At 62.7% G+C, this 15,180-nt stretch overlaps 2 protein-coding genes across 2 annotated transcripts in view; one reads left to right on the forward strand and one right to left on the reverse strand.

Annotated features, from left to right (window-relative positions):
* Positions 1-3,743: 3,743 nt before the first annotated feature.
* On the reverse strand, positions 3,744-6,353 carry LOC130153748 (basic proline-rich protein-like). The gene is made up of 2 exons (XM_056349017.1): positions 4,839-6,353; positions 3,744-4,301 (listed from the first exon to the last, which is right to left on the reverse strand). Exons 1-2 carry the CDS (start codon positions 6,351-6,353, stop codon positions 3,744-3,746), a joined length of 2,073 nt encoding a protein of 690 aa, XP_056204992.1.
* Positions 6,354-10,381: 4,028 nt separating this feature from the next.
* SATB2 (SATB homeobox 2) overlaps positions 10,382-15,180 on the forward strand; it is a 136,515-nt gene continuing 131,716 nt past the window's right edge. Inside the window, exons 1-2 of the mRNA XM_056350123.1 lie at positions 10,382-10,715; positions 11,161-11,379. Coding sequence (XP_056206098.1) covers positions 11,211-11,379 — 169 coding nt within the window. The 5' untranslated portion in view covers positions 10,382-10,715; positions 11,161-11,210. The remainder of the gene's footprint in view (positions 10,716-11,160; positions 11,380-15,180) is intronic.

The raw sequence follows: 15,180 nt of genomic DNA on the forward strand, positions 1-15,180 counted from the left end.
CCGGGCACCCGGCGGGGTCGCGCCGCCCCGGCCTCACGGTGCTTCTGCTCCGTCGTCCTGATCGGCGGAGCGCCGGGGAGAGGCTGCCTCGGGTCCCGAGCTCGGCGCTCCCACCCGGCGGCCTCTGCCAGGTCTGCAGGGGCTCCGCTCGCCCTCGGCGGGGCTGAGGCCGGGCCCGCTCCCGGGTCCCCCTGCGAGGGGAAGGCGGCGGGAGGGCCGGCTGGCCTTCCTACCTGCGGCGGGGGGGGGCGGCGGCGCTCAGCGGGCCGGGAGGTGTTCTCCTGCTGTCTGCACGCTTGGCCCGCGCCCGACCCTCGCCTTGCCCGAGAGGTGCCCGGGTGGGCGAGCGGGGAGGAGGGCTGCCGAGGGGGCGGGGGGCTGTTCCGGCGCTGCCGCCCGCCGTGCTGCCTCGGGGCGCGCCAGGCGCCGCAGCACCTGCCGCCCTGCCCTCGCCCGGCTCCCGCGGAGAGCCGCCGAGGGGGGCGGGAGCAGCTCCGTCGCCTCCCCGTCCCATCGGCTCCCACTTGCGTGCGGTCTTCCCCGTCCGTCCGGTGACTGGGGAAGCTCCGCGTCCCCCTCCTGCTCGGCACAGCGTGCCGGCAGGGCTGCGGGCTCCTACCCCTGCGGGCTGCCGCCCCGGGAGGCTCCGCTGACCGCCTCGCCGCCCCGGCTGCAGGGTGGCCCGGGGGTGCCGGGGCTCCCTCGGGCCGCGGGAGGGGGCAGGCTGGGGGTGCGCGGGGGGCCGGGCGCCCACTCGCGGCCGCTCACTCGGGCCGAGGCAGTTCTGTGATGAGCCGCCTCCGGCGCTGGCCGGCGGGGTGGCGGGGCAGCCCCTCTCTTGCCAGCCATTTAGAGAAAGCCCAGGGCCGCGGAACTCGGCGGGAGTCGGGCCATCTCCTCCCCGGCGTGTGAGGGGCGGCCGGAGCCGCGCGGCGCCATGCCCTCGCTGCGGGGGGAGATGCTGCACCCCACGGAATACCCTCGGGTCCGGTTTAGAATAGGCTGATACGGGGGTGCAGGCACGAGCAGACCGCCGTTCCCTGCCCCACCGCGCGCAGGGACCCCCACAACCGAGGGGCGGCTGCTGCGCGTGTCCGTGCGGGCGCTCCCGGGGCCGGGCCGCGTGCCGCAGCCTGTGGCACGGGTGGATCGATCCGGTAGCGCCAGGGCTGTAACACCCGTATTTGTGCTGGAGCATGAAACAACCTTCAAAATGTGTTAGTTCCAAGTTACCACCTCTTTATTACTTACACAAGCTAATAAGTGCAGGGATTTTTACCTTCTTTACGCGGAGGCACAAAGAAGCAGACAGGTAATTCCACACTGCTAGTTTTTATGGTGTGATGGGTAAGGAAGGGAGAGGTTGAAGTAAAAATTGGGAAGGCCGATTATGAAATCTCGGAGTTTAGTTAGTGACCAGCTCAGATCTCGTGGTAATTTATTTTTTTTAAACTGCGGCTGCAAATACGTTAGAAAAGCCCGTGTGCGAACCGATTTGCTCTGTCCGCAAGGATGATCTGGTGACAGGCACCTGTCTTTCCATCACAAATGCGAATCCTCGCCTTCCTACTAGCATTGAAAATCTATTTAAATGTGTAGCTGCTGCGTTTCGAGGAGAGGCGAGAGGGCAGCGGCGGCCGGCGCTGGCGGCCCCGGGAGCCCCTCCGGGAGCCCCTCCGGGAGCGGGGCGCCGGGCTCTGCCGCGCTGCAGCCGCCGCCGTGTTACGGTCCCTCTCCGCGAGGCTTGCCAGGCGGAAGGCAAGAAATAATAAAGTGTCTCGTATACAAAACGGTCGAAATATTTACAGGTAATTGTGACTGTCAAATACTCCGGCGTGTTGACAAAACGGAGGGCTCTTGGAGCGCGGGGTCTGTGGGGGGCTGCGGCGGCGGGGGACCCCTGCGAGGGGCTGAGCCCCGGCGCCCGTTCGGCCGGGGGTGCCGGGGGGAGATGCCCGTGCCAGCCCGCAGGGGCGGGGTGCCCCAAAGGCACGTCCCGGGCCGAAGAGCCGCGGCTCACGCAGCGGAGCGAGAGCTGCCGTCCCCGCTGGGGACAAACCCGCTCGTTAGATGCTGATTTAGCTGGAGCGGTTCCGTGACGAGCACTGCGTCTGGTCTGGTTTTGTAATGGGATTTCAAACGGCGGGTACCGCTAACCCGTCCCTTTACAGACGTGAAATTTGTCACGGGAGCGCGCCGGCGGCGCTCTGGCCGGTGGCCCCCGGCAGGGTGGAGCGGGCCGAGCCGGGGGGCTGCCGGGGCCGCGGCCCGGGGCAGCGCCCGGGCGGGCGGGGCGAGGTCGGGGCGCGCTCCGCTGCTGCGCGGCCGCGCACCGCTCCGCGCCCTGCCCGCCGCCCGGGTACGCGGAGGGGGCAGCGGGACGGTGCCAGCGGAGGCTGCGGGAGCAGAGGGAGGCCAGCCCCGCGGAAGGCGAGCAGGCTCGGGGCAGAAGCCCCCGGCCGCCGCATCTGCCTCGTCCCGCCGCGCCGGAAAGCCACGTCCGGGTTGCGGGGCGCCGCGCTCTGCAAGGGCAGCGGGGCCGCCCCGGGCGGCGGGCTGCCTCCCGGCCTCCCGGCACCTGCTGTGCGCGGGCGGGCAGCTCCAGACCCGGGGACGGGGGGTGGCCTTTGGCGGACCAAGTGCCAGCCCTGGCCCCTAAAGCTTTTTGTAAGTGTCGGCGCGTATAGGCAGGCAGAGTTTTGGGGGCACGGGAAAAGACGATAGGGTTGTCCGCAGGAGCGAAAGCGACAGGACTTGGCCTTTTCCTGCCCCGGTGCCCCACGTGTGTCCCCTCTGCAGAGAGCGCCCTGCTAAGCCCCGTGGGTAGCGGTGCGGGGCTTGGGGGAGCCCGAGCAGGCTGAGCGCTGCCCGGCCAGCCCCCTGCGGCTGCCCAGCGGCCGCGTCTGCGCCAGGGACGGGGACGGGCCTGGTTCGCGGCGCGGCCGGGGGGGCTCAGGGCTGCCTGCCGTTCGCGGGAGCTGCCTGTGGGGCGTTTGTTAGGGGTGTGTGCGTTAGGTGCGTTTCCTCGATCTGCTCAACGGCGTTTTCAGCCTTTACGGTTCAATAAACCCGATGTTGTTTATCGTCACTCGGAGTGCCCTGCGCGATCTGCCCCTTTTCCCTGAGCAGATCCGCAGTACTTCAGTTACCCAGCTGGGCTCAGCCTCTGCCACCGGCTGCCCTGCCCTCGCCTTCAGCGGGGCGGCGGGGGTCGAGGGCGGGAGGAGGAGGCCGGCGGCCGGACCCGTGCGGGCCGCAGCGGTGCCCCGAGCCTCGTCTGGCGTGGCCGCAGCCGGCGGGCGCCGCTGCCCGGTGCCGTAGAGTTGAGGGAGAGCTCCGTACGCGTTTGCCGACGGTGTAATTTATGCGGACGGTTTGCGTACAAAGATCTGAGTGTCTGTTAAGAGGCAAAGTTTGGGTTTAGGAGGAAGATGGCACCCCGCTCTTCACAGAAATCAGTCGCTAATGAGGCGCACCGTCCTGGGCAACGAGCGCAGCGGTGACTGGGGCTGGGGCTGAAGCGCTGCTCCCCGGGAAGCCCCCGGGGATGGCGCTGGGAATCGGCTCTGCCCGCCCGGCTCTGCCCGCGTCTCTGGTCCCGCCTGGTCTCCGCCGGCCCTAGGAACTTGAGAGAGTTTGGGAGGCAGTGGTGTCCAGCGCTGGGGGGTGATGCTGTGCTTCCAGGTCGGAGCCGGGCGGGGGACAAGGGCCGATATCTCGCTAATTTGCGTAAATCGTTGCAATTAAAACGATTCGTGCCTCAGGGTACGAGCGCTCAGCCCTGCACGCTCGGCTTGTCCTGTCCGAGCTCCGCCGCCTCTCGCCCCCGCCCCGAGCGAGAGCTCGGCCGAGGGACGAGCGGCCCCCCCGGCGTCCCGCAAGCACCTCGGGGCCGAACGGGCAAGGCGCCGGGCCGGGGCGGGCGGCTGGCCGGCGCAGCCCCCGCACGCATTTCGTTGAAGCAGCAGCTCGGGCCGCGCGCGGCAGGCGGGGCGCCGGTTCCCTGCCGGCTGTGCGGGGCGCAGCGCCGCCCGGGGCGGGAGCGGGGCCGCCGGGTCGGGGCAGGCGGCGCCGCGGCGGCCTTGGCTGCTGCGAAGGAGCGGCCGCAGCGGGCGCTGGGGTGGCGGGGCGCGCTCAGTACGTGTTAGCCGCTTCCCTCTCAGACCCAGGGAGTTTTCCTGAATCGCAGCGAAGGTGGCGAAACTCTTCCTTCGTTTCCAGCTATGAGCCGCTAATTTGAAGAAGAGCCGCAGGGCACTGGCGGTTCGCTCTGTGCTCTCTGCTCCTGACAGTTCACAAATCTAAGCAGAGCTATTTTAGAGAAGCCGTACAAAACCGAAGAGCCTCGCAAGCCGGTTAAGGTGAGGCGGGTCGATGAGCGTGCAGTCTCACGGAGGAAATTCTGTGCGGCTCGCACCGCAGCGCGTGATTGCGGGAAAACGCAAACTCGCGAGCAGGGGGACAGCCGAGAGCTGGAGACGAGTGTGAGGACGAGGGGGAAGCTGCGGAGCGCGGCGCGGGGGCGGAGGGCAGGAGGGACCCCGGCAGAGGCCAGCCCAGCCCCGCGGCAGCGGCCCGTCGCCGAACCCCGCCGCCTGCGCCTGCCTGGGCCGGCGCTGCGCTGCGCTGCGCTGCCTTCCGGGCACCGACACACGGTGTAACGGCAGCCCCGGCCGCGCCTCTCCCTTCCCTGCGCGCGTCTGGCTGCGGAGGTTGCCCCTCTGCTGTCCGCAGCTCCTTCTCCACGTAGCTGACGTTAGCGGCGAAAGCCTTTCCTAATAAAGTGAGGGAAGGATGAAGGCGAGGGCAGGGTCTGCAGGGACGCTGTGCTCCGAAACCGTTCGCTCGGAGCTCGGACGCCCTAACGACGCGTTTGGTTTGATTTGGTTTGGTTTTTTTCTTTTCTTTTCAACTGGCACAGCAGGAACGAGCCGCGTGGAGCCCGAAGGGGCTGGAGGCGGCCGGCGGTGCGCCGGGGAGGCACAGCCGCCTCCCGCAGGGCCGCGGAACGGGGGAACTCGCCGGGCGACCCGGCAGCCGCCGCGCTCCCCGTCCAGCCCCGCCGCCCGCTGGGGCTCGGGCTGCCGCGAGAAAGAGGCGGCGAGTGGCGGGGGAAGCGGCGGTGGCCCGCCCCGTGCTCCGGCCAGCCCCGTCGGCGGGGGCCGCAGCGCTGCCGTCGCAGTGGTGCGGGCAGGACCGGGCTGCTCCCGCCGCTGGCAGCCGGCATGGTTCGGTGATTTCGTTTCGGCTTCACCTCCTAACCCTGGCGCCGATCGGTAGTGCGGAGCGGCTCCTGCAGCGGCGCGGCCATACGGCTCGTCTCCGACGGCGGGAGCCTGACGGAGGGGCCGCCGCGGCGCTGGCGGAGGCCGGGTCGGCGGCTGCGCCGCGCCGTTCCCGGGCCGCGGGGGGACCGCGGCCGGGCGGAAGGCCGGTCCCCAGGGAGCTGCCCGCCGCGGTTTTTCCCGGGCCGCGGGCGACGAGGGCGGCGCGGCCGGTGCCGGAGCCTCGACGTCGTGCGGCGAGGCGCAGGGCGGAGCGGCGCTGCCGGGGCCAGGGCGAGGCGGAGGGTGGCGAGGCCGTCGCAGCCCGGGCGGGGCCCGGCAGCCCCCCGCGGCAGGTGCTGCCCGCCCGGCCTGCTTGCACCAGGCCGCCGGGGCCGCGGCGGCGGGAGCAGCGGCCGCCTCGGGCTGCGCCGGTGCCGGTGCCCGCGCGATGGCGCTGTGCGAAGGGGAAGACGCCGGGACGGGGCGGGCGACCCCGGCCCCGTGCTCGGGTCCCGCCGCGATGGCGGCCGCTGGGAGGGGAGCCCGGGCCGAGCGGGAGTGGGGAGGCAGGAAGCCCTCGCCTGCTGGAGCCGCCCCCCACCTCCGAGCCCGCCTGCCACGGCGCTGCCTGCTGCGGCCGCCGCCCCCGCGGGGACCCGGCGCTGCCCCGCCGCTGTGCGGGGCCGCCGCGCTCCCCTCCCGCCGGCCGCTGCGCCGTCGCGGCAGCCCCGGGCACCCTCCCCGCCCTCCGAGGCGGTGCCCGCGGGCTGCCCTCCTGGGAGCCCGGCTGGCGGCCCCCGCCTCGGGCGAGGCCGCGCCGTCGCGGGGGGGGCAGCCCGGCCGAGCCCCGCGGGGAGGCGGCCGTCCGGCCGACGCCGCGGCCCCTGGGAGGTACCGGGCGGGCGGGCAGCAAGGAGGCGAGGAGAGCGCACGGGAGCCCGGCGGATCCGGTGTATCCTGTCGGGCACGGCGGCCGGCTTTCGGGCGCAGCTGCGCGGGGGCAGCCTCGGCCCGGGGGGCAGCAGCGCGGGGGAAACTCCGGGCCGGGGGACAGCGGCGGCCCGGCGGGCAGCCCCGGCGCGGCATGGCGGGCGGTGGAGGTGCGGGAGCCGCGGCAGCCCTAGCCGCAGCTGGCCGCCTCTGAAGCCTGTGCAGGCACGGAGCTGCAATCGCTTCCACGCGTTTTGGCTTTAGAAACGGTAGTTAATGAAAACCAAACCTTTCTAAGGAGGTGTTTTTGTTCGTTTGTTTTGTTCAAAAATTTTTTGGCAATCAACCACTTGAGGCGTCCATAAACTTCGGTGACAGGGAGCGCTGGGAGACCCGGAGCGTGCCCACTCCTGCTCTCCGTGGAGTGCAAGAGCAGAAAATTCTCGTAGTGGAGTTCGTGTTAGAAAAACAGGTTATTAATAATAATAAAATAATAATAAAACTATTTCTTTTTATGGTGAGACTGAGAAAGGATGGGGGAAAGCGATGGGAAATAATCGCCCTTTTTTTTCCAGTGGAAACGAGGACAATATGTGAAAATCATGCACTGGGGAAAAAAAAAAAAAAGGCATTTCTAATTTGAAACAGAAAGAAAAGGCTTTTATTGAGAAAAATATGTAAAAGAAAAATAAGCATCATGTATAATAAAATCTGCCTAAATTAAATGTTGTTTACAAAACAGAAGTTACCAACCAGCAAAATTAATACGCGCTCGGTTCGGTTTTACTAACGAGCCCCTTCACTTCCGCGTCGAAATTTTCAAATGGTTACCGCTCACGATTTCAAAGTTAAAGCAGTATTTTCTGTAAGAGTTCGGTTTGTAAATACAGGAATAAACACGTAAGTGGCGATCCTGCTATTCCAGTGAACGCGCAAATGTGAAACCAGCTGCCGGTGGGGAAAAGAAACCGAACGCGAGAGGAAGGTGCAGGGGATTCACAGCAAATAAAGCAATCGCTACATATATATTTAAATGTATTTAATTGTATGCATTATTCAAATGCCCTTCTGACTGGTTTAATAATTTAGAATCGATAGTTTTCCTAAAAACTTTATAAAATATTTACACTTAATAAAATATTAATCGATTAACAAGCCAGTCGTACTCTTATAGGAGCTTTAGTAAAGTCCTGTAATCATGCTGTCGCCACACGTCTCCACTGTTAAGGAAAGGATCACTGACAAAATGTAAATTAAGATCTTCAGACGGTGGTGTTTATAAAATAGCTCATTAATGGGCTTGGATTGAATCTCTCCATCCATCCACATCATCAGATATAATAATAGTAACGAATCAGACAGGGAAGATCCTGGCTAAACCATTGGCATTTTTTTTTTCCCCCCAGAAGTACTGAAGTCCTAAATCACCAATTCTTCTAACTTTCTGGCCATTGATCCGCGGGAATTCGTAGTTCAACATCAAAGGTAAGAACAAAGCATTATATTCAATTATTTGATAGCCGGTGGGAAAGGTTAACTTCCGAGTTAAGGGCTGCTGCCGAGTTTTATCAGATTTAGGGAGGGAAAAAAAAAAAAAAAAAAAAAAAAAAGGTGGGGAGGGGGGAGGAAGAAAAGTTCGATCGGGTTATTTGAAAAGGAAGACGAGAGTTCTCCAAACTTTGAGGCGCTTTTCTGCCGGGGACGGCCGGAGACCTGGCTGGCGGCAGCCGCTGCGCGCTCTCCGCCTCCGCTCGCTGCGCGGCCGCGGCACCGGCGCTCGCTGCTCCGCCAGCTCCCGCAGCCCCGGCGCGCCGGCCGCCCCCGCCGCTCTTCCGCCCCCCCACCCCCCCGTTCCGGGACCCCGGGGGCTCACCACCGTTCGCAGCTGGCTATCCCGGGGCAGAGCTGGCACCGCGGCCGGGCTGCGGCGGCGGGTGCTCCAGCCCTTCGCGGGGAGAGGCGCGGGCCCTTCGGCCGCGGCGGGTGCAGCCACACACGGCGCCGCGCTGGGGGCCCGGCCGGGGTCGGGTGGGGGGCGAAGCGGTTATTTCTCTTACCCTGCCCGGGGATCCGCTGCTTCTCCCGGCACCGCTTCCCGGGGCGGCCCGGAGCCTACCGGCAGCCCTGGGCACTCGGCGGGCGGGCGGGCTGCCGCTGCCGCTCGGTGGGGAGGCGGGGGGCAAGCGGGGCCAGGGCGGCCGAGCTCCCGCGGGGGACCTGCCCTTCCCCTTCTCCGAACGCCGGGGCAGCACCGGTGGGGCTCGCCGCATCAGGATCGGCGGCGTGCGGGCTGGGGGCTACCGCTGCCTGCCGCCCGTCCTCCCCGGGCGTTTACGGGGCGGACGGAAACCTGCTGCCCGGTGGCGGTGATACTCCCGCCGTGCCCGGGGCGGGCGGGGGGCCCTCCGCGCCCCCCCGTAGTCCCCACATTTTTTTGACCCTCCGGCGCCACCGTAAAAGGCAGAGCTCTTAAGGGGGCACGGCGGGGAGGGCGGCGCCCCACAGCGAGCCAGCGACGGACGGGCGGCGGGGGAGAAGGGGGAGGGGGCGGCGGGCACAGGTGCCCGCCGCCTCCTCCCCCGCCGCCCGTCCGCCACCTGTCCCGCGCACCGGAGGGGATTTCCCCGTTCCACCTTAACGCGGAGCTCGTTCCGCCGCCGCCGGGCGGGCGGGGAGGGCTGGGCGGCGCGGGGCCGGCGGATCATTCCCCGTCGCCCCCCGGGCCGGGCAGGGGGCGCTGCGGGCCTCGGGCGGGCGCGGCCCCGCCGGGGGAAGCACCTACCGCCGCCGGCTCCGGTGCACCTTGCGCCCGAGGGAGAGGCGGCTGCCACCCGGGGCCGGCGGGGCCCAGCCCGTCCCGCTGTGGCTTCCTGGCCGGGGCTCGCCGCTCCCCGCCGGCTGCGCGTAGCCGCCGCTGCCGTGCCCGACCCGGAGCTCTGCTATTAAATAATTCAGCGGCGGCGGCGGCAGCGCTTTGCCTGGCCGCTCGTCATCTCCTCCCGGCCCCCGCCATCAATTATTCAGGGCCAGCCCGGTAACTGCCTGGCGTCGGGCAGGGAGAGGAGGGTGACGGCGGGGGACCCTACCTGCGGCCTGGCCGCCCGCCCGCTCTCGGCGCCCCGAGGGAAGCGCTGCCGGTCCCCGGGGCTCAGCCCCGCGCCGCACCACGAAAAGTTACGGCTGCCCCGCGGCGGCAGGGAGGGGCGGCGGGAGGGTCCCGGGCGGCGGGAGGGTCCCCGCCGGCGCTCGGCTCCGCGGGGCGGGCGGCAGGAGCCGGCGAGGCCGCACCGGCCGCGTCGGACCGAGTCGGGCGCCCGGACTGCGCGCCGGCGGCGACTCTGCGCCTGCCCGGTCGGCCCGGTGTCCCCAACTCCGGCTTCCTCTCTGTGCCCGCCACCCAGTCTCCCCCTTCTTCTCCGGGCTCCTCCTCCTCTTGCGCGGCCCTCCCCCAGCCCCGCTGCCCCTGTCCCTGCGCCCTAATGCCCCGGGTCGCCCCTGTCACCGCCGTGTCCCGCCGCGCTCTCCCTTCCCCCGCCCGGCCGGCTGCGTGCGGCGCCGCTGCCCGTGTGCGGGATGCGCCCTTGGTGTGTGGGTGCGTAACCTCCGGCCAGGTGGGTCGGTGCCTCCCGCCCCTGCGCGCAGCGGGGCCGCAGCCGGCGGGAGGTGAGCTGCGGCGCGCCCGGTTGCGCCCGGTCCCCAGAGAGCACCGAGACTTGATTTTTGCGGGGGGGCGGGGAGGGGGAGGGGTGTCGGAGGCGAGGAGGGGTGGCGATGTTTGGGATGCACAGCCCTGGGACAGGCACGCGGCGCAGACAGACAGGCAGACACACACACACAGACACACACAGACACAGACACACACAGACACACGCGCGCGCGCGCGCGCACACACACGGGCGCGCACACGCACCGAACCCGAAACCAAGGACAACCCCAAAAGGACTCACTCTGCCTCGATGACTCAACGCAACTAATAACCGTTTCTCCGCGCTCTGTGGCGAGTCCCTCCTGCCGCTGCTGTCGCCGGCAGAGGAGGGAGCGACTGAAAGTGACACACCGGGGGCCGCCGCCGCCGCCGCCGCTTCCCCGCGCCGCCGGGCACCCGCCGCCGCCGCCGCCGCGCCCGGGAGAGCGGCGCTCCCTCCTCCTCTTCTCCCCCCGTCTCCCCCGGTATCGATCTGCTGCGCGGAAGGTGTGAGAAGCCGGCTCCCTCTCCCCGCTCCTCCGCGCCGCGGCCGGCGGCCCCGCGGCTCCCCGCGCCCCCGCCCCGCCCGCTCCACTCCGCTCCGCGCCGCTCGCCGCCCGGGACCTCCGGGAAGGGGCCGCGGCCCCTGCCGCCCCGCGCCGCCGCCCCGGCACCCCGGCGGAGGGCAAGGAGGGGGCTGGGGGTGGGGGGAAGGCGTAGAAGCGAAGAAAGCGGCGTGCGAGGAGGAAACAAGAAACTTTCCACCCTGGATTCTCTACTTCTGATCCATGGACAGAGCCCAACTCAGCCAACTTACAGACAGGCTATAAGCAGTAAGTACAGCGGCAGCTCCCGGGAGCCGCTCGCTAGAGGCTTCCGCGCCGGCAGCCGGCTGCTCCCGGGCTGCACAGCTGGCCGGCGCGGCGGGGCTGTGCCAGCGGGGCCGTGCCGGCGGGGCCGCCCGGGCGGGCAGCCGCTTCCCCGCGGCCCCCGGGGCGCGCCGAGGCCGGAGTGGGGGCGCAGCACCTGGCTGCGGCGGGCGGGCTGCCTGCCCCTGCCCCTACCCCAGCCCGCCCGGCGCGATGGGCACCGGGGCGCAGCGCTGCCAGCCCCCGGCCGCGGCGGGTCGGGGCCGGGCTGGCGGCTTGAGGCGAGGCGCCCGGCCGTCCGCCGCGGGGCTGAGCGGCCCGGGGGGCGCGCTGCGGGGCGGGGGGCCCGGGGCCGGGCGGCGGGGCGGGCCGGCGGCCGCTGAAGCGCCCCTTGTCTCTCTCGCCCTAGGTCCGTGCTCCTTCTACTGCGACCTGCCAGCGGGAGCCGCGTCTCCGAGCATGGAGCGGAGAAGTGAGAGCCCCTGCCTGCGGGACAGCCCGGACAGAGGCAGCGGCAGCCCCGACGTCAAAGGCCCCCCGCCCGGGAAGGTGGCCCGGCTGGAGCAGAACGGCAGCCCCATGGGCACCCGCGGGAGGCCCAACGGCGCCGTCGCCAAGCCCGTGGGAGGTAACGGAGCGGGCGCGCTCTCGGCGGCACCCTGCCCCGGCCCGGCTGGCGGCCCGGGGCGGCGTGTGGCGGGCGGGCGGGCGGCGCCGTGCGGGGGTGCCGGCAGGTCCGCGCTGTCGCCCGCGGCCCCGGCAGGCGCTGAGCCGCCCGGCGCCGCCCGCGGCCCGGCCCGCTCCTGGGAAGGCCTTCGCGGCGGGCGGCTCACGGCGGGCCCGGCCGAGCCCGGCGCTGTCGGCGCCCGTCGCGGGACGGGGGGCGGGCGGCCGCCGGCGCAGTCCCCGCCTCGCCAGGGCCCCGGGGGCACGGCCGCGGGTCGAGCAGGGCGGCGGGGGGCGCGGGGTCGGTGCGGGCCGGGCTCGGGGGCTGCGGGCGCGGCGGGCGGCAGCGCGCATCTCTGCGCCCGGGCACTCGATCCCTCCCGCAGGGAGCGACCTGCGGCAGCCGGCCTTGGCCGGGGCCGGGGCAGCGCTTTCGGTGCGACCGCCGAGCGGGGTCTGCAGCCTTCGTGCGGGGCTTCAGGATGGCTGCCACACTTGCTCTGCTCCCTCGCTGCTGCTGGTGACTTTTGTGTTTAGGGCATGTTTCAGTGACACGCGTGGTTGCCCCCCCCCCCCCCCCCCCCCCCAGCTTTGTTGTTCCAAGGTTCCAAGCAGCTAAATTTTCCAGCTGCTTCTAAACGCCTTCTTTATTTTCATCTTGATTCTGATGCTGTTGCATTTAACGCAGTGCAGCCTCGTCTTAGGAAAAACAGATTTACAAGTCATGAGGTTAGCCAGATGTTGCGAGCAAAATAATGCAGGACAGGCCACAAATAACTTTACCTTAACCCCCCCTCCCCCAGCTGTGTACTTTTTTTTAAATGTGGAGAGGGGTGACACTCAAATGTAGTTGTTTGTACACAAAGAGTTTGTGTAAATGACATTTCAAGAGATACTTTGATATGATCGTCACATGACTCTCCATTACGTGAGGTTTATTTAGCGATTTTACCATTAAGATGCTTGTTTTAGACCTCTTTGGCTCAATAGGCTTCCTAATTGCTGAAGTTTGCTAAGGGACAGCAGATTTTTTTTTTTTACTTTAAAAACGTAGGATTCATTCATACACCTAATGAAGGGTAAGAGATTGCACCAGTTTTTCATGTTTCTTGGGTGACTGTCTTTTTTACGCTTCTTCTGCGTGTTCATCTAATACGCGGAAAAAGCTTTGCAGTGGAAGACTTGTAGTATTATTCCACTTACAAATTGGTGGAGAAATAATTTGTTGAGTAATTGTAAAAATGAACTATTTAATCATATAAAAGGTAATATATGTAGTTTTGGATGCCTTTCTCAAGATAAGCTGTTACAGCGGCTTCATTTTAAAGGGGGTGTTAGATCTGGAGCTAAACTCATTCTCCTTGGGGCATTTATAAAAATATACTTTAAAGGAATGTTTTAAAATGTTTTGGAATATATATGTTGCTTTCCAGTTGCAGCTGTGTTAGCCAGGAGAAGTTTGCCGGCTTTTATAGTTGTATCAGTGGCTCAGCTTGAACCTGGCCTGTTAGCTTATGGAAGATTTCTTCCACTTAAGACAAATACTCCACGTTTCTGAAAGCAAACTTTTAAGAGCTTACATTTTCTTTCATTACTCTTCAGCTCATTTATAAAGTCGGTGTAGACTGGAGTGTAAAAGTGTGGGGGAATAGGAAATGCAGGAATAATTTATTTTTTTTTTCCCCTTGGCTAGTGTTCTTTAAACAGTCTCAATCTCTTTGGTTTTATGCTTTTCATAATAAAGCTTATTCATTACTCCTTATTGATACTGAAAGCAAGAAGAAAATTATTCTTGTCTGAATACTTACCTAGGTTCTATAATACTCAATACTAAATCAGTTAAGGTAGATTTTTTTAATAAGATAATGGTGCTGCTTAAAATTGATTTCATTTTTTTTCCTCCTGGAAATGCTCTCAAGATAAATCAACATAGCTAATTTCCAGATATTTTTTTCCTCTGGTCTTTTTCAAGTTTGATCTTTAAGAACCTGTGTGACCAAGTGATCTTTTTCTGAATGCAGATCGCGCCGTTTCGGGTATTTCTGGAAGTCTATCTTTGCAGTGATCTCTGTGATGTTAGTTTTTTCACTCGAGTTGTGAAATGGAGCTGTAGATACTCATGGAAAGAATTACCTTTAATAAATATACTGACAAATTAGGGCAAAACTTCTCTTCAAATAAATATTAATAAAGGCTCTTTTAGTATTGTTCTTAGTGTTTGATGAAGAGGAAGCTATTGAAAATCTTAGTGAAATGGCATCTAGGGCTTCAGTTGTTAGTCTTTCAGTTTGTTCTTATTTTTCAGGCTTTGAACAGCGCTAATATTCATTGAATGTGAACTCAATTTGGGAAAAAAACCCCAAATACTTCACTAGAAGCTAGAGACCATTTTAGTTTTAATTTTTGTTTGTTCTGTAAAGTGTATCTAAAAGTTTTGAAAGTAAAGGCAGATGCTAGTAATTCTTTTATTAGTCTTATTTTGGGCCTTGAATATGTAAATGCTGAAATACCTTCCTACTTGTCAAGTGGTTTTTTGCTGTAGCAATACCTGTTTCTGAACTTAATCCCTGAGAACAGAGCAATAAGCTCTCAAATGACTGGTGCTGTGATGAGACTGATGACCTTTGGTAACAAGTTTTATAATCTTAGTGTTTGCTACAATTATTTTTCCAGTGACTTCCCTGAGGAATAGGGAAATGCTACAGTGCTGTGGGTGTTCTTAGCTTTCTCTCTAGATTTGTGAATGAAAATGTGGTTTACAATAAGCTTCTGTAGTGCAGACGGAAAATGAGTTGCTCTCAGGAGAAATTTTGCCCTGTGACTCTCCTTCCTATTATTCCAAATGTGAATGTGCTTAATTCAAAGGGCCATTATAGCAGCTATAATAAACTAGGGAAGGTCACTAAAAAGATAAACGGGGTCTTAAAGGTTGTGTTTAATAGGGGATTTGAAAGTTTTGTTACTGTTTACGGTGTTGTTAGTGTCAGTCCTGTGTATAAAATTCCAGTTTTGGTTTGCCTAACTAACCCAGTACTTCGTGAAACGTTTCAGCAGTTATCTAACTGGTCTGTTTTAAAACCTGTATGTAATAAAGTGCAAGTGCTCAGTTGTTCAGGAGAGGCAGGTTTTATAAAGGTCCTTGGGAAAAAAAGGCTAATATCGCTTTAAAACACATATGAAGCCTGGGAGAGAGTTTAGAGCAAGCAAGAGCACTATGGTGTTGACAGCTTTATATCCCTGTTGGGTAACATTCACTTACTAGAATTGGCGTCTCCTCTCAGTTAGTAATTCACTCCATAAGGATTAAAAAAAAAAGGGGATGATTAATGGCTAGGAAACTTATATTTACAAAATTGTTGATTGCAGTTCATGAACCTGTTTGTGTATGAGTGGATGTGCATATCTGTATCTATGTATCTATATATCTATGTATGTGCTGATTTTGAAAAGCGTAGAAATTAAGCATCAAAAGCCTCTGAATGCAACTTAAAATGCCAGTGTGCAGAACGAGCTGTTTTGACGTTTGATTTCACTGAAATAGAAATGTAGAACCAAAATATAGCCAAGGAAACGCATTCAAATTTGGAGCAAAAAAATTTGCTGGTTAGATTAGCTTGATGCAGTCTGATATTAATATGTTCTTAGTCCTTTAACTGTTAAAACGTGTGATTTAATTTACGGAATATTAATGGAGGAGAAAACTTTCAGACAATCCCAACTAAATCGTATGATTGGGATGTTAATCAGTAGCTGGTTACTGTGC

Source organism: Falco biarmicus, chromosome 8 (genome assembly GCF_023638135.1).
Source record: "Falco biarmicus isolate bFalBia1 chromosome 8, bFalBia1.pri, whole genome shotgun sequence".
NCBI lineage: Eukaryota > Metazoa > Chordata > Aves > Falconiformes > Falconidae > Falco > Falco biarmicus.

Excerpts from the sequence above, each read along its gene's own strand:
- LOC130153748 (XM_056349017.1), bottom strand. The coding sequence starts at position 6,353 with ATGCCGCGCCGGGGCTGCCCGCCGGGCCGCCGCTGTCCCCCGGCCCGG. Across the intron at positions 4,302-4,838 it reads GTCCGAGCTCCGAGCGAACG|ATTTGTGAACTGTCAGGAGC; the intron begins GTTTCGGAGCAC and ends AGCTCTGCTTAG.